At 45.2% G+C, this 22,963-nt stretch overlaps 1 protein-coding gene across 4 annotated transcripts in view; it reads left to right on the top strand.

Moving 5' to 3' along the window:
• Lig1 (DNA ligase 1) overlaps positions 1-22,963 on the top strand; it is a 34,399-nt gene that overhangs the window by 4,302 nt on the left and 7,134 nt on the right. For 2 of the 4 annotated variants that reach the window (XM_021166819.2, XM_029480003.1), the window contains exons 4-21: positions 1,989-2,124; positions 3,285-3,411; positions 5,371-5,463; positions 6,107-6,214; positions 7,918-8,043; positions 8,187-8,262; positions 8,869-8,949; positions 9,191-9,247; positions 12,449-12,621; positions 13,305-13,471; positions 13,802-13,878; positions 15,854-15,945; positions 16,154-16,253; positions 17,376-17,461; positions 18,058-18,173; positions 18,455-18,550; positions 20,191-20,301; positions 20,801-20,872. In XM_021166819.2, coding sequence (XP_021022478.1) covers positions 1,989-2,124; positions 3,285-3,411; positions 5,371-5,463; positions 6,107-6,214; positions 7,918-8,043; positions 8,187-8,262; positions 8,869-8,949; positions 9,191-9,247; positions 12,449-12,621; positions 13,305-13,471; positions 13,802-13,878; positions 15,854-15,945; positions 16,154-16,253; positions 17,376-17,461; positions 18,058-18,173; positions 18,455-18,550; positions 20,191-20,301; positions 20,801-20,872 — 1,894 coding nt within the window. The remainder of the gene's footprint in view (positions 1-1,988; positions 2,125-3,284; positions 3,412-5,370; positions 5,464-6,106; positions 6,215-7,917; positions 8,044-8,186; positions 8,263-8,868; positions 8,950-9,190; positions 9,248-12,448; positions 12,622-13,304; positions 13,472-13,801; positions 13,879-15,853; positions 15,946-16,153; positions 16,254-17,375; positions 17,462-18,057; positions 18,174-18,454; positions 18,551-20,190; positions 20,302-20,800; positions 20,873-22,963) is intronic. The other 2 variants (XM_029480004.1, XM_029480005.1) reach the window with 2 other exon arrangements.

The following is a 22,963-nucleotide window of genomic DNA, read 5'->3' on the forward strand; positions in this document are numbered from 1 at the left end:
TATTGTTCATCAGCTTGCTGTTGTTAACATTATAGCACAGAGGATTTTTTCTTTCTGTTAAGGAACACAGGAGCTCAGTTCTTTTACTTTCTATGTTGTATTCCCTTCTATGGCTATCCTAAAGAAATTATTTAGCATTTAATTTATGAGAATATTTAGGTTGTTTCCCTTTTGTGGGTGTTATAGTTCTATACTAATATATTTAAATATGCTTTTGCTTTTAATTAACATGTAAGTGTAATTATGTGTGTAGGTATTTTTGTGTGTCTGACATTGGTCTCTCTATGAGGAATTATACATGGTAATTGTGAAAACATTAACTCAGACAACTAAGAAGAAATTTGACCTTGGGGCTAGAGAGATGGTATAGTAGTTAAGAATACAAACTGCTGTTTCAGAGGACAACAATTTGCTTCTCAGCACCCATGTCAGGTGGCTCACAGTTACCTGTAACTCCAGTTCCAGAGTAGCTGATACCTCTGGCTTCTTGGAATACCTATGCCCACTTGAACCTATTCACACATAGGCATACACATAGTTAGTAATAATAATAATAATAATAATAAAAATCTAGAGACTTCAGAGATGGCTTGGCAGTTAAGAGCATTTACTTCTGTTCCAGAGGACCTAGGTTCAGTTTACAAATACTCAGGTGGTGGTCACAACCACCTGTAATTCCAGTTCCAGGGGCATCTGATGCCACTTTCTGGGTTCTGTAGGCACTAGGCATTCCTGTGGTACATAGATATACATGTAAGCACCCATACACATGAAAATAAATGGATTTATGTTGTTTAATCTAAGATTTCTTGAACTCTTTCCATTAATCCTTCCCAGAGGAAGCACTATGACCAGTTTGCAGTGCTCTAGCAAACACATTTATTTTATCATCTAGCAGACACATTAGATGTTTAATAGACCTGAGGACAGGACTGGGTAAGTGTCTTATCATACGAGAGCACAGGGTCTGCCTGTTTGACACTGTTAGAGCTCCAGTGGCTAGAACAATGCCTGACATGCACTCCATACTCATTCACTAACACCTTTAGCTTACTTTTAAGTAACAAAAGTGAGACTATTATATATGTAAATAGCTTGTGTATGTTGTACGGTCATGGTATTGTACACATGCATTTACTCAAAAAACAGCTGTCAAGTATTTTCTGTGTGTCAGCCAGAGCTCAGGACCCTGGGTTTTGACGTGAACCTAGTGGATAGCTGTTCCTCTACGCTCCAGAAGGCTTGTAGGACTCTTTCTGTGGTGCTGGGCATGAGCCTGCTTCCCTCTTTGTAAGAGTTGTATAGGATGAGTGCCTGTGACCAGGAAGTAAGGAGATGCTATCCTCATGATGGCCTCTGTTCAGACCATGAGCTTTCTGAGGACACTCGGCACTTTAGTGACTGCCACCAGCATGCATGACACCATGCCTGTATCTCATAAGCTGAGAGATCAGAGCTGCCATCAAGGGGACAGTGACTTAGAATAAGTGTCCCTTTCCTCATGTAAGACTCCAGGCTACTATGCTGTTGCCTGATGATGTCTCCTGCTGCAACTCTTTTGACTAAGAAAAAGGTCTTCAAATGTATATTTGTGTCAAGCCTGTCCCTGCAAGAAATCCACCCGCTCTTCATGACATATCCTCACAGGATGCCTCAGGCATAGGATAGAGAAAGAAAGGGAGGGAAGGATACTTAAGTACATATAATGAAGTCAAGTGTGGTGGCACACGTCATAATCTCAGTGCTGGTGAGGTGTAGGCAGGAAGCTCAGGAGTTCAAAGGCAGCCTCTGCTACTTACTGGGTTTGAGGCCAGACCTCACTACATGAGACCATCTCAAAAGGGAAAATTAAAAAAAGTGAATGCCATGTCGGCACTTGGAAGATGCTCACTGCTCACTGAAATGGAACAGAAGGGAATGCAGAGTTTTGTGGGTGATTTCCCCATGCTGCCTGCCATGTGCTCCACCATCTCCCTCCTTACTTCCAGGGTGGCGCTGAAGGAGAGGAATCAAGTGGTGCCCGAGAGTGATTCTCCAGTGAAGAGGACAGGAAGGAAGGTAGCCCAGGTTCTGAGCTGTGAAGGGGAGGATGAAGATGAAGCCCCTGGCACCCCCAAAGTCCAGGTAGGTTCCAGTAGCCTACTGGGTTCTTTTCTAAATTTAATTTTTGTGTGTATTTGTGTATATCCTTGCTGTGCACATGGAGGCCAGAGGACAACTTTGTGGTATTCTCTCCTTAATGAGTTCTAGGAATTGAACTCTGGTCTCTAGGCTTGTGCAGCAAGCACGTTTACCCACTGAGCCATCGTGCTGACCTCAAGCCTACCAGTTTCCTACTCACCCATGCAGCTGAGTACAGTAGCTATACAGGAAGACTGGGGACATTGTTCAGGAGATTGGCAGTCTCTGCTGTTGGTCTTTGAAGCAGGACGGTTGGGGAACAGGGTTCCAGTCTACCTCTTCTCTGGGAGGTGGGGCTCATTTGGCCCCTTGACATCATCATACCTCAAGTACCTCATGGAGAGCATACCTGTGGTGCTGGCTGTTTCACAGTTATCCAGTAATTACGTAGGTCAGGTACCTGGAGTAGATTATCTTAAGAGTGGACAAGGCCTTTTGTTTCTGGAGCCTCTAGGGGAAGACTACATCCATGTCATTTTCGTTTTTTCCAGAAGCCTGTTTCTCCATTAGCTGAGACACTCTTATGTTCTCTTTCTGTGTTTTCTGTGGTCACATTTCCTGTGACTCCTCTTCTACTTAATTTTATTTTTATAGCTTGTGTGTGTGTCTGTGTTTGTGTGACATGCAAGTGCATGCCATGTGTATGGTAGGCATCATGGGATAGTGTGCAAGAATTAGTCTTCTCCTTGGATCTTGAAACTACAAGGGAGGCTGAAAATGCAGTCTTTAGTCTCATGACCACATCACACTAGTTGTAAAGGAGGCAGGCCCATGATTGTATTAACTCCAAGGGAAGTTGGTAGATCTGTAGTAAGGCCACCATATCTGTAAGTGTAAAAGGAAGATTCTGTTACTTTAAGAAACAGAATTAATATTGGTTTTCATAATGGCGTGATTCTGGGACACTAAAAGTTACGAATGTGGATCTAATGATACCTAGGTGAGAGAAGGTGGCCTGGCTGGGGATGGGACTAAGGAACCAGAAATGACATTAGACCTGAGAGGCTGAGTCCATTCTGCTCTGAAGCATGTGGTAGCTGCGACTGCCAGGTGATGACAAGCATCTTCTTTATTTTAGAACTGTTCTTTCTGTCTCCTTTCAGAAGCCTGTGTCAGACTCTGAACAGAGTTCTCCTCCCAGCCCTGACACATGTCCTGAGAACAGTCCTTTCTTCAACTGCAGCTCCCCCATGGACATCTCCCCATCAGGATTCCCAAAGCGTCGAACTGGTAAGGACAGGCCAGTTTCATCCCTTATATCCATACTACCCATGGTGATGGTCCTTCCAATGGTAGAACTGTGGTGGTGAGCATGGTTAACTGTCTCTGAGCTGTGTGACCTTTGGCAAGCAACCTCACCTTTGCAGAGGTGTGGTTACTTTTACTGGTGGAACAGGTGGCCTGAAGTACAGTGCCAACTGCACAGAAGTGCTAGGATTAAAAGCTGATTCATGTAAAGTGCATGGACCTGATTTGGCTCACAGTCAGTGCTTGGTATATGTGGGAAATTGTGATTGTCATGAGGAGTGATCGTTGCTGCACAAGGCTCTGAGTAGAAACACAAGAGTGCAAGTATGGAGTCTTCTGGAAGAGCAGGTAACTAAGCTGAGCCCTGAAAGGCAAAGGGAGCCAGGTGGGATAGGAGAAGGGAAGAGAATTCCAGGTTGTATGAGTGAATTAGGGACATGTGGGTCACTTAAGTTTGGAGTTCTGTCACAGGGACCATAGAAATCAAGGGGACACTGAATGAAGAGACTGGAGAACATTCTAGAGAATCCACCTGAGACATTGAGACCTAAATGGAAGTAGAAGAATTGGTATGGGGAAGGGCCAGGTGAGGGCATATGTGACCTGAGGACTGAGCATGCTCTGCTGGTTTGAAGTGACCGAGATGGGTACTTGTAAAGTTTCAGTGTATTAATTAGTGGACATCGGGAAGCCGGTGCATGCTCTAAGAACTTATTCAGTTCAGTCAGTGCCGTCTACAGACATGAAAGTGAAAACCCTAAACTCTGCAACACCTCTGGACCCAAGCATTACATACAGGGTGCTCCACGAAAGCAGGTCTCAGCAAGGGACGTCTTTCCAGTCTCCCATGAGCAACTTGGGTGTGGGAATCTGCTTTTTTTATGGAATGCTATTTTTAAAACCCTAAACACGATGTGTGAATTGGAAAACTTAGCCGCCCCATACTGTGACAAAATACCTTCCAGAAGCATGTAAAAGATAGGAGCGTTTATTTTGGTTCCGTTTGACATTGCAGTCCATAATGATTGGGAAGGCATGACAGCAGGATTATGTCAGGAAGCAGAAGCAGAGAACGCCGGTGCTCAGCTCACCTTCTCCTCCTTTGTTTTTATATATACCTGGTTCCCAGCCCATAGTATGGTACTACCCAAATTCAGGGTGAATCCTCCACAATTAAAACTCAACAGAAACCCTCACAGTCACAGGAATTCCAGATTTAGTTAAGTTATAATGAATATGAATCCACACTCAGCATTAAAAAAAGACTGCTCGTAATTTAGAATTGAAATTGTACTGAGATCATGGTGTATAGTTAGAACTAGGTTCTCCAGTTTGGCTTTGCTTTCCTCTCCTTTAAACACTCAAGTTTAATATCACATATGCAGCTTCCTGAATGCTTCCCTGGGGGCAGAGCTGTTCACAGGTCTGCTCCGGGAACTCAGAAGTCAGTTGTCCATGTTGCCTAGGGAAGGTTCAGAAAAGGCATAGGTGTCACAGGTGCAAAGACTTTGAGAGGTAGGAAAACAGGACACGTGTGGGAATTCTAACACTGGTGTTTCTAGAGAGTACAGTGTGGTATGAAGAGGCAGCTTGAGGATAGCATGTGGGCACGAGCTAGAGAGGAATGTAGTGGCTGGATCCTCAAGGTTCTCAGACACCATGCTGAGGCACTGAGTACATCCTGTTATCATTTACTGAAGCTTGCTTCCTTTCTCATAATGCAAGAAAGGGAGCGACAGACAGAATCAATAACTCACCCAAGGTCACAGATTCAGAGCTGGGAAGATGAGGTGTACGCTGGGGTAGTGGCTATGATAGGTAAGAAGAGGATGGGGATCCAGAACCTTCTAAGTCTCTGGTTTCATCAGGCAGTGTGTCTGATCACTGGGGCAGACATAGACAAACTGGTGGTCAGCTACAGTGCTCTCTTTACCTTTCCAGCGCGGAAGCAGCTCCCCAAACGGACAGTTCAAGACACTCTTGAGGAGCAGAATGAGGACAAAAACAAAACAGCTAAGAGAAGGAAGAAAGAAGGTGAGGGAGCAGGATGTTTGTGTGTGTAGTGTCCAGTAGGTGTCACTGTGTTCCTGTGGAGACTAGATTGTTGTACTGTTGAGAGGGTTCTCTTTATCCTGGGGTCAATGCAGGGAAACAGCCATGGAGATGGAACTATTGATCATTGGGGCTATGTGTGATTTACCAGTTGCAGTTGGTGACCCAGCCAGGATCTTGTTCATGTGATAATAATAATAATCTCCATATGGCTCAGTCTCCCATGACAGGTTTGATTTAGAGGAGGCTTGATTTCCTATTGGCAGTTTGTAGTCAATAAAAAAATTGACTTTCAGTTGGCGATTTTGGCAATTCTGAGTATCTCCTAGTAAAAGAGGAGCATCTTTGTTCTAAGGCAAATTTCCCCCAGGTTAGTGTCTGTAATTTTATCATTACCCTGGTGGTATGACTTTTTAGTACGTTTGTAAATCAAAATGTACAGGATAGGCAGGTGCTCCACTTCTGAGTTACATGTCAGTATCTTGTAAGTTACCCAAACTAAAAATGGGATTTACTCTGTGGTCCAGGCAGACTTTGGACTTGTGACCTTTTTGCTTCAGACTATACTGGGTGGTGGGAGTGCCTTTAGGCCTCACTTCCATTTAACTTTTCTGTCTGTCATGAGGAACAGAGACCCCAAAAGAAAGCCTCACAGAGGCTGAAGATGTAAAACAGAAGGAAGAAAAGGAGGGGGACCAGCTCATAGTCCCCTCTGAGCCCACAAAGTCCCCTGGTGAGTTGCTTATTCCTCTAGCTTCCTGATCCTGCTTGAGGCATCACTTGTCTGTGGAGGGTGGTTCACTGAAACAAGGCACAGACTCCCCAACTTGGGGTCAGTGTGAACTCCAAGATAAATCAGAGGTTTTGCTTTTACTATTGGGTTTATTGCTTATTTTACCCCATGCATGTGGGAAGAGAGGAAAGAGCCCTCAAATAAAATGCTTTTAGACATCATAGCTGTCAGACACAACAAACTGAGTAGGTGTTTATTAAGCGCAATATCTAAGCTTAGGATATTGCAGGATTTAGAAGAGGGAGTATTCTTGCAGCTTCTGTTCCTTGGTGTCCTTGAGACCTCTATGTCATGGTCACTTTTTCAAGGACACTTTTAGGCATATACATATACATGAATCATGCTAAGATTTTAGTTGTTTTTTTCTGGTAGTGGAACCCAGGGCCTGATATATGCTAGGCACATGTTTAATTCTGAGCCATACCTCAGTCTTCTCACTAGTGGGAGAGGCAGGTACTCTGTTACTGAGCTACGGCCCCAGCCCCTCACTGGAGGATTCTTTTATTTATTTTTTTTAAAGAATTACTTAATTATTTTATGCATGTGAGTACACTGTTGCTGTCTTCAGACACACCAGAAGAGAGCATCAGATCCCATTACAGATGGTTGTGAGCCACCATGTGGCTTCTGGCAATTGAACTCAGGACCTCTGGAAGAGCAGTCAGTGGTCTAGTTGCTGAGCCAAGTTTCCATCGCTCGTTGGGGGATTCTAGGCAGATGCTCTACTACTGAGTCACACCCCAGCTCTGTTTTGTCTTTTTGTCTGTTGGGTTGTTTGTCTGAGATCTTACTATGAGGTTGCTTTGTAGTTTTGTAATTCCCCTACCTCAGTGTCCTGAGAAGCTGGTATTTCACAGTGATGGCCACTCAACTGGGTGATGAGGTTTCTTTTCACTACCATTCCTAAGTTTTTAATTTTTGGACCATTGTCAGCTATGCTTTCACTAGCACTGAGGAGTGAACATTAGGCCAGAGAGGCCCTATATTTACATAGCAGACGGAGAAAGGTCAAAATTGCTCAATTTTCCACTCATAGGGTGCAATGACTTTGGGATTTTAATGTTTAGTGCTAGAAACTTTATAGTGAGTGGTAATTTTATGGGAGGTTTCTGCCCCATTCTATACTTTTTGCTCCAGAATAAATGACACAGAGACATCAGATTTTATTAACAAGCTGCTGGTATTATGTTGTGCAAGTTCTGAGCTATTGTAACCTGATTAGTCTATTAATAATGGGATAAATTGCCTGTTACCTGCCAACTGAGTCTTGCTATTTCCATGTATATTCTCAGGGTGAGCTTCCCTTGGCATGCACTTGTGGTCCATTCTCATCTTCCACCCTGCCTCATGGCAACTGTCTTCTGCTATCTCTTTTCCTTCTCTCCCTTGTGGTCCCTACCTGAGATCACTTCACTCTATCCAAAGTCCTACCTTCCTCTCTCTGGTGCCCAGTCACAGGCTCTAGCTTTTTAATTACCCGTCAGGGATTACTGGGGAACATTCTTCACAGCACATTGGTCAACACAATCCCCATGTCCAGACTGCAGCCTGATCTTGGGGTACAGAACTCAGCATCTGAATGCAGAGTGTACAAAACCAACCCCAACACTGTTTGTATCACCATCTACCCCTTCTCATTTCAGAGTCAGTAACCCTGACAAAGACAGAGAACATTCCAGTGTGTAAGGCAGGAGTGAAACTGAAGCCTCAGGAAGAGGAACAGAGCAAACCTCCTGCTAGAGGTGCCAAGACACTGAGCAGTTTCTTCAGTGAGCAACTTTCTCATCTTTATCCATCTGGGCTGTGTGGGCAGCAGATTGTGGGGCTCTATTTAGGCAGTGATGCCTGAATAAGGCACGGGAGTTGGGCCTTTGAGGAGTAGGGACCTTCTACTTTCTGTCTTTCCTTGCAGCACCCCGAAAACCAGCAGTGAAAACTGAAGTCAAACAAGAAGAGTCAGGCACTCTAAGGAAGGAAGAGACCAAGGGGTGAGTCAGTGCCCAGGTCTGAGAAACATCTCCTAGCACATTCTTTTCTGCAAGTCCATGACTCAGCCCTAGCTTGGGTTTTCTCCTCTTGCAGGGCTTGGTCATTGGTCAGTGTTTTAGACACTTTTGGACCAATTGCAAAGCCTTAGGATACAGGCAGAGTAAGAACTGTTTAGGGAGTTTGCATACCCACGGATTGGCATTTTCTCTGACTTCCAGCTTCCAGTATGACCCTCCCCAAAGGGCTAAGGGCATGCAGCAAGGTAATCATGGTAGTAATTCTTGCCCCTTACCCCTACTCACCTTCCTAGAGTGGTTCTGCGTTGTTCCCAAGACAAAATCTTAAGCCTCTGGTTTCCCTCTGGTACCACCAGCACTCTATCCTCAGTTCTTAGCATACTGATTCCACCATAATGAGCTTACCAGGTTGAGTGCATGCTCTGGAAGTAGCAGACATCTACATTGGAATCTCCTGAGGGCCTCTCTGTCAGCAGTGAGGAGACAGGAATGTGTTAACCTTTGGCTTTGTGAGCCAGGCCCAACACATAGTAGAAACATTTTTTAGACCCAGAGTTACCCAATTTCAACTTCTTTTTGCCTCCTTAGGACCCTGGATCCAACAAATTATAACCCTTCCAAGAATGACTATCATCCCATTGAAGATGCCTGCTGGAAACATGGCCAGAAGTAAGGGCTTAGCCTTCCCATGCTGCTTTAAGTTCTGCCCCCGTGACTATGGCAGGCTGTTGTTTTGGCCTCTATTGGAAGAGCTGTCACATCTCTCCCATCTCTGTTTTGGGAGAATTATGGGAAGGGATAGTGGATAGTTGCCTCTGCATTTATCCCTCAGGAAAATGTGAAGAGGCAGGGTGGCTACAGGATGTTATGGCCTATTCAAGTGCTTATCATTTTTCTTTTTCTTTCTCAGGGTCCCTTTTCTCGCTGTGGCCCGGACATTTGAGAAGATTGAGGAGGTTTCTGCTAGGTAATTAGTTACTCAGGCATGGGGGCAGGTTCTTTGTGACTCTGCATGGCATGTGTGCTGCTTCCTGCCCTTCATTCCTTCCTCACCTCTTCTCATCGTGGTCATTGTCCATTCACAAAAATGGGTGATGTAATTTTGAGGCCCAGCCTGAGAAGACCCTGAGCTTCTCTTTTCTTTTCCTTTTGGCTTTGAGACAAGGCTTTTCTATGTAACCCTGGTGGTTCTGGAACTCACTGTGTTGGCCAGGCTGGTCTTGAACTCAAGAGATCCACCTCCTCTGCCTCCTGAGTGTTCCGATTAAAGATCTGGACCCCTACACCTGGCTACAGCATAGTTTTTGATGGTGTAGTCTCTTGGTCTAAGTGGGTTCAGCCTGTGCTCAAAGGCTGCTTGCAGCTGAGATAGCAATGAATGTAGTTGAACACAGATGTCTTCACACTAATGCACTGTGAGAATTCTCTCTTGTTGATTGTAACTTGATTGTGCCATTCTGGGCCTTTTCAGATGACCTCCTCTGTCAGTGTCAAAGGCTGAATGTCCTTATGTGAGACACAGGGTCAGCCACATCTGCAGGGTTAGGAAACAGATTCTAGGAACTACAGGGGATGTGTCACACAAAGTGACTTTAGTCTTGTTTCTACATCTCAAGTGAAGGGAAGTCTAGTCTTGGTTACAGTGAGGATGACTTTACTGTGCTTCTCCTGCAGAGCCTTCCCTCCCAGTGGTGCTCTGTGTTAGCATCAGTTGTCGATGCTGGCACCTTTGCTCTTCTCCTCTTATACATGCTATCTTTTCCTGGCCTCCCATACCTAGGGTTTTCTTCTGTGTATGTAGGCAATATAAATATTATGGCGTGTACCACATTTGGCCTCAGCCTTGTTTTCAGTTCTCCATTTTGGTTTAAGCTTTCCTGACATGTAATTCCTTCATTTTAATACATCTTTAGGCTGCCCTCAATGCTTTGTCCTTAGAAATGTTTCCTTGGGAATGTTTTAAAAACTTCCCCTGGGATGTAACCCCAAAGTGAGGTAATGGAGGTCATGGGAAGGACCTTGAGTCCAGAAAGTAGCTTGCAGCAGCCGCTGGGTGGGACCGCCAAGGAGACAGTTAGCATTGCCCTGGTTCCTGGTTGTGTGCCTGTGGCAGGTGCCTTGGTCTCCCTCTCTAAGCCTCAGTTCCCCCATGAGTAAAGGGAAGAACTTATATCTCTGTCTTTTAAGGAGATTGAGTTTATCTACATAACAGAGGGAGACAGCTTTTGGAGAATCTCATACATTCTCTACTTGGAGGGAACTGCAGGATGGCTGTTCTGTTCTGACCCATGAGCCAAAATCTTGGGGTACAGATTTTTTTTTTTTAAACAACTGACTTTCTTTGAGTTGTTGATGGTCAGAAGCAAGATGACCAGAATCAAGAAGTTGACACCAGCTGTTAGTGACAGGGATTCCCACTTTTATTTGCATTGTGACACTTGCCCTTTTCTGTCCTGGTTTCTTGTTGGATTCTCACCTATGCTGCTTAGCTGGCCTATCCCCTCCATCTGTCTGTGTCCTTTGTGACTTTGCTACTGCTGAAGGTTTCAGTGGCTCTCAGTTTGGATTTGTAGCCCGTTTCCTCAGAATTCGTTTCAGACAATGTTTTTTCACTGCATGTGATGTCACTGGTCTGGTACTCCATTGTTCAACTGTCCCCAAGGCTGAGAGCCTGGCTGCTTCACTGTGCAGCCTCCCTCTTGCCAACCTGGTGGAGTCTTTGTGAGCTTATCATTTCCTGTTCCTTTCCTAACCTTGACCCACTCTTTCACTTCTGCTGTCCCAGGACAGTAGAAACAGATTGCCACTAGGTGAATTGAAACAAGAGAAAGTTTTTTTTTTTTTTTTTAAAGATTTTATTTATTTTTATTATATATAAGTACACTGTAGCTGTCTTCAGACACTCCAGAAGAGGGAGTCAGATCTCATTACGGATGGTTGTGAGCCACCATGTGGTTGCTGGGATTTGAACTCTGGACCTTCGGAAGAGCAGTCGGGTGCTCTTACCCACTGAGCCATCTCACCAGCCGAAACAAGAGAAAGTTATTTCTCCACATTGCAGGAAGCCTGAAGTAACAGTTTGATTGTTGACAAGCAGGTTAACTCTTCTTAAGGCTTAGAGAGAGAACTTGATCCAAATTCTTCCAGCTTCTGGGACTCCAGCCAGCCTTGGCATTTCTAGGCTAATATGCATCACTACGTCCTTTTCTGAGAGGCCCTGCATTTTGGGATTACCCTTATCTAGCATGCTTTTCTTTCCATCCTTAATCATACCTACAGAGTTCCTGCTTCCAGATATGTCACATTCTAGAGCTGAGCAGACATGGATTTGGGGAGGAAGGTGTCTGTACATCCCAATATCCAGCAGTTGATTTTTTTTTTTCTGCTTCAGCTATCCATTCCTGTGGTTTTTGCACAGGGGTGATGAGGTGATTCTGTGTTTCTCTTTTTTCCTCCTGCCTTTCTAAAAGAATTGTTCTTTAGGCTATTCTAAGAAAAATACAACCTTTCTTTAATTTTTTTTTTTTTTTTTTTTTTTTGAGACCGTCTCATGTAGCTCATGCTGGCCCTGAACTGCTCTTTCTGCTTCTACTTCTTGAGTACTAGATTGCCTGTAGTCTCCACACCCCAGTTTATATGGGGATTTATATATGCTGTGCAAGCATTCTAGCAACTGAACTATATCCCCAGCTCACAATGCTCTTTAGTTAGACCACGTAAGTTGGGCAAACAGCATTTTCAGGAAACATGGCCATCATTTTCAGTGGCTTAAGTTTCCTAGAGTGGACAGCCTTGGCCTGACCCTCAGCCAAGCTTCTTAGCTTCCTTACCTTGGGCAAGTCTTTCTGTGCCTGTTTTCTTACCTGTAAAGTGGGGACAATAATGTCACCTGTCTCAGAGTGGGCATGAATCCATCAGTTAAAGTGATGGAAAGGGGTTAAAGCCAATGCCTTTTTGAGGAAGTGTCTGTGCATGGCTGCTGTTCTCTGTCAGTGATCATCTTCATTGTTATTTTTTCACAGTCACCCTTCCACAAACAAGCTGTCATTGTTCCCTTGGCTCTTTATCCTTCTCCTTTCTCTTCTTTTCATTTTTCCTTCGTACTTCCTGGGATGCAACACCTCATTGACCTTGACATAGGTGAACATATCCTGGCCCTTTCTTCCAGGCTCAAGATGGTGGAGACATTGAGCAACCTGCTGCGCTCTGTGGTGGCCCTGTCCCCTCCAGACTTGCTCCCTGTTCTCTATCTCAGCCTCAACCGCCTCGGTCCACCTCAGCAGGGACTAGAGCTGGGTGTTGGTGATGGTGTTCTCCTCAAGGCAGTTGCCCAGGCCACAGGTAGGAGGGATCCAACAAGAGGGGGTCACTTGAAGTTTGTGAAAAACTTGGGACTGGGGGATAAAGATAGAGGAAGAGGCCAATGAAAGAGTACTTGACAAGGCCACAGTTTCTAGGTCTGGGCAATACAGGGTGGGGAGGCACAGCCTGTGTTGGAATAAGAGCTGTGGGATGGAGAGGAGGAGTGATGGAAACCATTGAGTTATCTTGACTACCTGCTTGTCCATCTTGCCAGCCTCCTGCTCTTACCTCAGTTGTTCCAAATTAGGATTCTGTTTTCAAACTTAAGCAAGGTCAAGGCACACATCATACTTTTTAAAAGACAGAACAATAGAAACACAATAAACAAGAGGGACTATTAGAAATCAACTAAGGATTGGACAGGCAGCCCTCTCCACTTCCATTGGCCCCATCCCACCCCATAGGTTTTAGTTCTGTCTATACATGACTCCCAGTCTGGTTGTGCTCACACAGCTCCTTGTCTTTCTCAGACTGACCATTGCTTAGGCTTTTTACACTGACCTAATGGGAGCAGGCATTTACTAGTTGTACCAATGAAACAATCTGTAGACAAGGGGAAGTCCCCTAATTCTAGATAGCTAGAGAAACATCCAGCCAATGAATAGAGACAGGTTATTGCAGTGTCCTCTTCCACTTTCTTCCCCACTGCTGCATCTATTAAGGTCGTCAGCTGGAGTCCATCCGGGCTGAGGTAGCTGAGAAGGGGGATGTGGGGCTGGTGGCCGAAAACAGCCGCAGCACTCAGAGACTCATGCTGCCTCCACCTCCACTTACTATTTCTGGAGTCTTCACCAAATTCTGTGACATTGCCCGGCTCACTGGCAGTGCTGTAAGTAGAGCAGGGTGGCTTATCCCAACCTCCAAATGTCCCAAGACCCAGAACAAAGCCTGTGGTGGGGACTGTGTACCTTAGTGTTTGTTTGTGCTTTTGTGCTTGTGCAACTTACAGTGTCTCTTTTTGTTCTTCTCTGGAGAACCTAGCATTTCTTGGGTGTCAGGACACTTGTTAATGCTTGGACAAAGGGAGAGAGGCTCATTGTCATTGCTCTCAGATTAAGACACTACAACAGGTTGTGGTGGTTGATCATGGCAGAGGCAGATTTTCCAAAGCTAAAAAATGTTCTCTGGTGGTTTCTTGCCTATTCTCTACTTTGTTTAGTCCATGGCCAAGAAGATGGACATTATCAAGGGCCTTTTTGTTGCCTGCCGCCACTCAGAAGCCCGGTACATTGCCAGGTAAGCATGGGGCTCATGAGAGTGGGGAGGCATATGGGTCTAGCTTATGAGTACTTGGCAGTTGCAGACACTGCAGACACCCTGATTGCCCTCTCATGAGAAAAATAACATGACCCAGTTCTGACTTTGCATTGGAAGCCCATTTTAGTTACCTTTGTATTACTATGGTTAGACCACTTGATGGAGGGAAGGAATATTTTAGTTCATGACTTGGACAGTTTGGGTCCATCTTGGTAGGGAAAGGCATGGTAGGGTTTGTGGCAACAGGAGTGTGTGTGGGAGGCTCCTCACATCACAGCAGACAAGGAAGCAGAATAAGACCAGGACCAAGACCTGTATAACCTCTTAAATAGTGACCTAGTGACCTGTTTCCATTGGGTAGTCCCCATTTCCTGAAGTTTTCACAGCCTCCCCAAATAGTATCACCAAGTTGTAGATGAGCATTCAAAGTATGAGCCTGTGGAGAACATTTCATATCAAACCATACATATCATGGGCTAACTATTCTCCATTGGTGATGCTGCCTAGAGAAGGATCCTTGAGTTCAAGGGTAAATTTTGTGGTTGATTATTGATGTCTGCCTGCATTCAGCATAAGCTGTCATGACAGTGGAACGTTACTGATCTCTCTTGAAGTGTGTTCTGCCCTGTACCTAGTCTCCCCATCTAGTCTCCCAGCCACTATGTGAGATAGATCTATAATCCTTAATACAATGGAGCTGATTGCCATGGACCAGGCCCAGTTGGCCCCCCTCAATCCATGGGAATCAGGGTCTCGGACAGATGGGTGAGAATGGGGGACAAACCGGGAGTGTGGATCTGAATGTAATGTGTCACATCGAGCATCAAACTTTTTATACAGAAGAAAATAGGGAAGTTAGATGACACACCAGTGAGGTACAGTGAGGTACCTTTATGACTCTTACACAAACACAAAACAGAGGAATGCAAACACAAAGGACTGTCAGGAACCAGCTGGAATAAAATTCAAAGTTAACAACTGGGATCAAAAGCTGCCCCACTCAAGGTCAGCTTTATCTTAGAAGTCAGGGGCTAGGGCTTTGTGCCCTTGCTGTAATTCCTATTCTAGTCTGTTGTATAGTCCACCTTCCCCCTAGGCCATTGTAAATTCCTGTGTATGGGTGTAACTCAGCTATCTATAGTTGTAAGTATCTATTTTGGTTCCTCCTTAGATCGCAAACTTACTTCTTCCTAGATAATGGTAAATTCCTGCATATGGATGTAGCTTGCCCTGAAATTTCTAACTCTGTGTAGTAGATAGTAATGCCTGATTTCTTTCACTCTCTTACTATACTAGAGGCAATTCTGAATGTCACTGGATAGGCAACATTCTTACTGAATTCAAAGCCCTTGGTCGGCTCAAGGACTGCCTAGGACTGATGAGAAATCTAGCTTAGCTATATGTCAAATAGAGGCACTTATAATAAAGCAATATTAAGGGAAAGCACCCAGATCCATTTACCAACTAAAGCAAGGACATTGGAGCATTCCTTATACAGGATGCCACGGTTCGCCTCGGGACAGTACCCAGGTTTTTGGGGCCTGTCGCGTGTGTCACCACTGGAGTGAATGTAGCGTAGCGGCTGATAGAGGAGGGGTGCAGGCAGTGTAGCTATCCAGCCTGGGCTGGCTCAGATTTTTAACTGTTACACCCACTATAAGAGTCAGGTTCTGTTTTACCTTTTGCCTGTGACTTGCCCTCCTCAAGCCTCTACCCTCTTGGCTGTGAAATTCCTGCTTTGTTTCCCAGTGGCCATCAGTCATGGCCATCTCTGTCTGACCCTGATATCCTTATCTTTTAGGGATTATATGATATCTTGGGTCCCTTTGAGGCTTTGTAAAATAAATATTGAAGAGGTTCCACGAAAGGTGGAGGCTGGGAGATAGGAACAGGCAAATTTTGGTGGGCAAGATGAGAGTGGCCACTCAACTCACACCTGCTGCTCTATCTTCAGGTCCCTAAGTGGGCGGCTGCGCCTTGGCCTAGCTGAGCAGTCGGTGCTGGCTGCTCTTGCCCAGGCTGTGAGCCTCACACCCCCTGGCCAAGGTGAGTAGCTCTGGCCCATTTTTATCCCATCACTGTGTTATCAGGGTTTCTCTTTCCCATCTATGGCCACATTCTCTTTTGAGAATGCACTTGGGCAGCCTACCTCATTCCTTGCCCTGTCACATGCACATCACCCTCTGTGACCATAGACCTTTGAATTACTGAGGGGTCTTGCTCATTACTAAGCTGCTGGTTGGTCTTTTCATAGAATTTCCCACGGCTGTGGTGGATGCTGGGAAGGGCAAGACAGCAGAGGCCAGAAAGATGTGGTTGGAAGAACAAGGCATGATCTTGAAGCAGACCTTCTGGTGAGATGCAGGGTTGGAGGAGAATAATGACCAGCACATGAGGGACTGACCTGGGACTCATAATAACAAGGGATTATGGTCTAGCCAGGGATGATATGATGCTTGGTTGTGAGTGGTGAGAGGCAGAGACAGCATGTGAGGACTACAGGCACAAGATGCCCAGAGTTCCAGCCAAAGCCCTAAGGTACCCAGAGAAGAGGCTGGTGACTACTCATAATAGACATTACCAGCACAGAGAGGATTAGGGCTTTATAGTGAGCCATATATAACTTTGGCCGGCAGCTGACCTAGGACCATTAACTGACCTGGTGACCATGCCTGAGGAAAGAGGGACAGTGAGTCGTTCCATAAATGTCCCCAACCCACTTGATCTGCTCCTGACTTCCCTGGGTGCTGGGCACATAGCAGTGATGAGTTTCTCACAGATCTTCCAATGGCTCAGCCTCTGAAGCATCCACCATCTGCCAAGCTCTGTCTAACCCACTCTGCCTGGTCCCAGGGTAGCTGAATAAGTCAGCAATAGCCTTGAGTGGGACACAGTCACTGGGACATGAGCAAGGGGTAATGGAGGATGCATGCTGAGGAAAACAATCAGCATGATGTGTGGTGACTAAGAGTAGGACACCTGGTGACAGGAGTTGGGGACATGGTCATAGAGATAAGTAGAGCCCAGGCATGGGCTGAGGGATCTCTATTCTTGCACTTGTATGTAGACAGAATTTTCAAGTTAGGAGTTTGTAGAAAGAACCTTTATGGGCTGGGTGTGGTGGTATACACTTGAAATCCCAGTGTACCCTTGGTATCTCAAGTTCTCTGCCAATTTGGGATATGTAGCAAGATCCTGTCTTATAAAATCAAGGAGTGGGGTTGTGGCTTAGCAGTTGATTGCTTTCCTAGAATCTACCAGTGAGCGGCTAAGAGTGTGCTTGCCTAGAATCCACACCCTGGAGTTTGCCACTGCCTGCTTAGGTCTGTCCTAGCTGGGTTGTGGGTATGGTATAGTCCAGCAGCAGAATATTTTCTTCATATGCCCAAGGCCTGGGTTCTACCCCTTCTCCCAGCACCATGGAAGAAAACAAAAGACCTTGTCATCTTGCTGTCTTCTCTCTAACCCATCCCTAGTGAGGTTCCTGACCTGGATCGAATCATCCCTGTGCTGCTGGAACATGGCCTGGAACATCTCCCAGAGCACTGCAAGCTGAGCCCAGGTATCACTCCATGGGCCTTCAAAGCTGGGGCAGCTATTTTCTCTGTGTGAACAACCACACCCAGACAGTTTCTGAGTACTTCTTCCCTTTGCTGATGCCCTTGTCTTTTCCCCTTCAGCTCTCTCTTATGAACTGAGCAGGACATGGAGTGCAGCAGCAAAAAATTCCAGAAGGCAGTGGCTTGGCCACAGAGAATTTGCTATGTACATACATGATCAGAACAAGGCAGGCAGCTGTAGCAGCATGTGGCTGTGCTCCAGTGTTCATCTAGGGATCTGGGTTCCTTCTATCTCGTCCTTCTGTTTACTTCCTTTCACTCTAAAACCTATATGATCAGGGAAAGGATATGACTGATGTGACCATATTACTCGTTCTGTTACTTGTTACTTCTGTGCCTATTTATGGCCTTTATTAGCTTCCAGGGAGGCTGGTATGAGGACCCAAGTTTCTCTTCTGAAATGTGGGTAGTCCTCTCCCTTATGTTAGCAGAAGTGAGTAGTAGGTCCAAAGACACATTGGTAGCTTTTGCCTCTCCCCCTAACTCCTTATCTATTGCCTTTCCTCTGCCCCCCCTAACTTGCTTTCTTTCTTCCCAGGGGTCCCTCTTAAACCAATGCTGGCTCATCCCACTCGGGGTGTCAGTGAGGTCCTAAAACGCTTTGAGGAGGTCGACTTCACCTGCGAATATAAATACGATGGGCAGCGAGCACAGGTATGGGCAAGCATCGCCCTTCCTGTATGAGGAAGGTTCTCACTGTAGGTTAAGTGGCATACACACACACACTCATTCATTTAAATATAAGTTTTAAAAAGTAGGAAAAAGAAAGATGGTGAATGCCAGATACAGGTTACAGGTATCAGGAAACTTGAGGTGATTTGCTCAGATCTATGTAGTAGCTCTTTGAGCTTCCCAACCTATGGATGAAGGTGAGATCTGAAGACAGTGTCACATAGGAAAGACTTGCTTGATTTCCTCCTCTTCTATGATGGTAGATACATGTTCTGGAAGGTGGAGAGGTGAAGATCTTCAGCAGGAACCAGGAAGACAACACAGGAAAGTATCCTGACATTATCAGCCGCATCCCCAAGGTGAGCATCTGCTTGCTGGGTTATAGTTCGGCCCCTCTGGACCAACCTGGTTCTGTGGGAGTCGGGTTCATTAGGAGGAATAGGAGGAGTCTGGAAAATATATATCTGCATATAACAAACTTGGTTCAGTGTGGCCTGAGCAGATGTTGCTTATTTCTTGGATCTGGAGGCAGGTGTAGGCTGTTCTGACTCCACTAGCTTTGGTTGGTCAGTTTTTTATCACCATTTTTGTCTCCCCATAGCCACTACATTCCAGACAGAACCAATGAGAGTTTTAGGCTTTTGTCCCACCCAGCCCACTCCCCCCACTGTGGATACAGTCTAACACAGGTCCCAATGAATGACTTTAGTAGAATCCTGGATCAGGCTGTCCAGTGGTGAGGTTGAGAGAGGATCTCAAGGACACAGGCCTGTGAGCAGCTGGAGCTTTATAAGAAGCTCAGAGGCAGAGCAGGGCTGGGCCTTAGGCCAGGGGTTTCTTTGCACCTTGTAGATATTGGGAATTGAACCCAAATCCTCTTCAAGTACATCACTCTTAACCACTGAGCACATCTTAGTTTTGCTGTATTCCAGAAGTGGCCTTAAGCAGTATGTTGTCTTCTATGCCCATTCTTATTCAGCAAGTGTTGATTAGGCATCTGCTGTGGCCTGTGGTACCGTAGCCAGGGCTTGCTGCCTTCATAAGTGATGGGCAAAGTGGACTCTGAAGAATAGGTCCAATATCTGTGACTGAGTAAGAACCATAACTGTGGCTGCACTACTGCTAGGTGGTTAGAACACTAATCTAGAGTCTTAAACAATGAGAAACTGGAGGTATACTTGACGTGAGTGCACCAGTGAGGAGCTGAAGGCATGGCTCATGATAGAGACATTTGCCTGACATTGTACTACCCAAGACCCTATGTTCAATCCCTACCCCTAGTGAAGAACAAGTAGATTTGGATTGGACTTTTTTTTGAATTGTCAAGAAAGCAGTGCTCCTAAACCACACAGCTAGCTCTGTCTGAAAGACAGTTCCTGACGTTGTACCTGGGAAGAGAAGGCTTTCCAGGGAAGGCAGACCACAGGAAAGGGAGTCGGGAGGAAGACAAGCACTGCAGAGGCTCAGTGCTGTTGAGATACCTGTCCCTTAGAGACATAGACCCCTGCTGATGTGCTCAAGTGAAGAGAGGCTGAGGGGACCAGGCAAGGAGAGAGGATCAGGGGCTGATGAAGAGTTTTCCACGACTCAGGGAAGTGGCATACCATTTTTATCAGCAAGTACAGCCATAATAATCAGGGTTTGTGACAACTACCCTGTGTACTGGCCAAGTTATTGTAGTTAAAGTCAGTGCAGGACAGGAGACTAGCAGTTGGGGTGGTTGAGGCAGGGTGTGGTGAGGTGGAGACAGTCTGGCTTAGGCAGACCTCAGAGTGGAAGTACTGGGTTCACAGGAAGTTGAATGTGGTTAAGAGAAGAGGGAAGTTTCTCTGGCTGCTACTCCTGTGTCTGGTCTGTGGTACCAAATGACAAGTCATCAGGAAAGCTACTGTACCTTGGTGAGGACTCTTGTGTCTTGCTGATGTCAGCTGTGGTTTGTGAGAACAATGGGAAGGTAAAGGAATTCATTGGCCTGTCTTTTGACCTCTTCCTTTTGTAGATTAAACACCCGTCAGTCACATCTTTCATTCTGGACACTGAGGCTGTGGCCTGGGACCGGGAAAAGAAGCAGATCCAACCATTCCAAGTACTCACCACGCGCAAGCGCAAGGTAGCATCAACCCATACGCTTCTGGAGCAGTGCCACACTTTGTTTTTTTCCTCCCAGTCCTGACTTTAAGGTTCTACTTGGTTCTCTAAGGGGCAGAATAAATCTGGATGTAGATCTGCTAGCTTTGGCAAAGTGGCCACCATTGTCCAAACCATCACAGTCTTATCCCAGCATCCCAGTTAGGAAAGATAGAAGGGTCCTTTTTCTGTATATGTCATTTCACTATGAAAGCCTTATTGGGGAAGTCACATATCTTGTCTCAGCTGGCTAGAATTGTGACATTTTATCATCATTAGCTACAAGGGAGGCTGATGAAGTCAGGATTTCCCAAGAGTCATCCTCATTTTGGGCTAATGCCTGTAGCATTGCTTCCTCCTAGGCAGTGTGACCTTAGCTAGGGGTAGGTGTGGAATGGTACACGCCTGAGACATAGTGAGATAGGACACAGAATGCCACCTTCCCTCCCCTCATGCCTGGTCTTTTATTCTGTTCCAATTAGGAGGTTGATGCATCGGAGATACAGGTGCAAGTGTGTCTGTATGCTTTTGACCTCATCTACCTCAACGGAGAGGTGAGTTCTGCTTTGTGACAGGTCACACGGTAGCAGGTTGGAGTGAGCTTGGAGCTGTCTGTCTGGTTTCCATTTCTGATTCTACCCTAGCACAGAGTTGGGATGTCTTGCTCAGGCAGTGGTTCTCTTGAAGTATGGGCTCTGGAGGCCAGAGGCCCTCAGACTTTATTGCAGGGTGTTTTTGAGGACTCCTCTCGTGGTTTTACATTTGTATGCTTTTTCTTCCTGTCACATCTGTATGAAGTAGGTTTTTCTTGCCATGACTGCAGGAACTATGAAAAAGCCAGCTTCTATTCTCTTGAACAAAGGGGTCTGTATACTGTCACTGAGCCATACTTCCTCTTCTCACTGTTCATTTTTAAACAGAGGTGTGTTTTATGAAACATGCTGTTTGGAGATATGGAGGTATAGCACAGAAGTAGACTACCTGCCTGCCTGGCTTGCTCAAGGACCCAAGCTTCATTTGCAGAACACAGAAAAGGGAAATCAAATGCTAGTTGGGTGTGTTGGATGTACTGCTTTTTAATGAATTAACAAGTCTTTAAGTTTCAAATTTCTGTATCACAAATATCAAGAAGTGTGACCTCCCCCCTTCCCCCCACAATCCTTTTCCCCTAAATAGAAACTCTTTAAATTAGAGTCCTCAAGTATATTTTAACAAGCTGGGGGTGTTGCTCACTGATATGGTACCTGCGTAGAATCCCCTAGTGAAGGAATGGGGCTCAGAAGTAAAGTATGTGCCCAGTATTTATGAGACTTGATGTCTCATAAATATCTCTAGTCTCTTCTTTAAGAGAAAAGAAAAGAAAAGGAAAGGAAAGAAAAAAGATTATTAAGGTTCTTGAGACTGAAGGTTTGAAAATGGTCACTAAGGGTATCAGAAATCATTCTCACCTCAGCCTGGTGAGAAATCATCCTGTGTGCTTATGGGGTTGGGCTTAGTGGTGAGATCTCTCATTCTTTTCTTGCCTCGTCTTTCTGCTTCTATTTTGATATCTTTTTTTTTCTTTTTCTTTTGTCAGAGTATTTTATTTTTTATTCTTTGAAGTCTTCATACATAACAACATTTATCACAGCAACAGAAACAAACAAACAAACAAACAAACATACAGAACCAAAATTGTTACTAAGGAGTGGAACTCTTGTGATAAAGCAGATTTTGTGGTCCTTACACAACTGATATATGACTAGAATGTGAAAGAACTTGGAAGTTTGAGCTACAAAATCTGTGACTGCTCTGGGGAGAACCTCTTTGTAGAGGTGAGAAGACAAGAATTCTGAGACAAAAATATTATAGTAGAAGCCCAGCTTGTGTGCTTTCATAGGGGAACAGGGACTCCACCAGGGAGCCAAGAATCATGATGTATTCTGCACTAATCCATAGAACTTTAAGAGAACTGAATTCAAGCATCAAAAAATTCTAAGCAGGAAGATTTGCAGGCTTGCACTGAAGATGCAGCTGTAGCTGATAAGAGAGACCAGCACTGTTGTAAAGGCATTTCCTGCACATCACTGGGACTATAGGAAAAGGATCTGTGTGGATCAGCACACAGACCTGACATAGCTGTGGTTCAAGGGAGCTGGGCTACATTTTCAGCTGGCAGGAGAGCATGGCAGGGTTCCAAATACCTAAGCTGTAATGGTTTGAGAGGCATGAAAGATTCAAGATGGAGGTGGTCATGGAGAGAAGACCTGCTGAGGCCAGGGAGGATCAGAGTTCCTGTGAAAATGTTCAGAAGGGCCATTTTGAAAAACTAGAAGGTGAAAAAGCCCATTTGCTATGGAGATGATCTAATATCAGAAATGTCAAGGCAGTGAGAAATTTTCGAAGGAAAGCTTCAGCTGTGGGGGTGGAGTTTGCCCAAGTTTACCAGGGAAGCTGTATGTGCAGCAGGTGGCCAAGCTCTATAGGTGGTCCATCTATACCCTTTGGTGCTTAGAAGATGGCATTAAGAACTCCAGATTTTAGCTATGGAGGTGCCAATTTGCTTTTAACCTGCTAAGATCTTGTTTTTGCATAAGTTCACTTTTTTGTTTGTTTGTTATGTCTTTGTTCTTTCACTTTGTTTTTTTTTCTTGTTGTAGTTTGTT

The sequence above is a fragment of the Mus caroli genome, chromosome 7 (assembly GCF_900094665.2).
Source record: "Mus caroli chromosome 7, CAROLI_EIJ_v1.1, whole genome shotgun sequence".
Classification (NCBI taxonomy): Eukaryota; Metazoa; Chordata; class Mammalia; order Rodentia; family Muridae; genus Mus; species Mus caroli.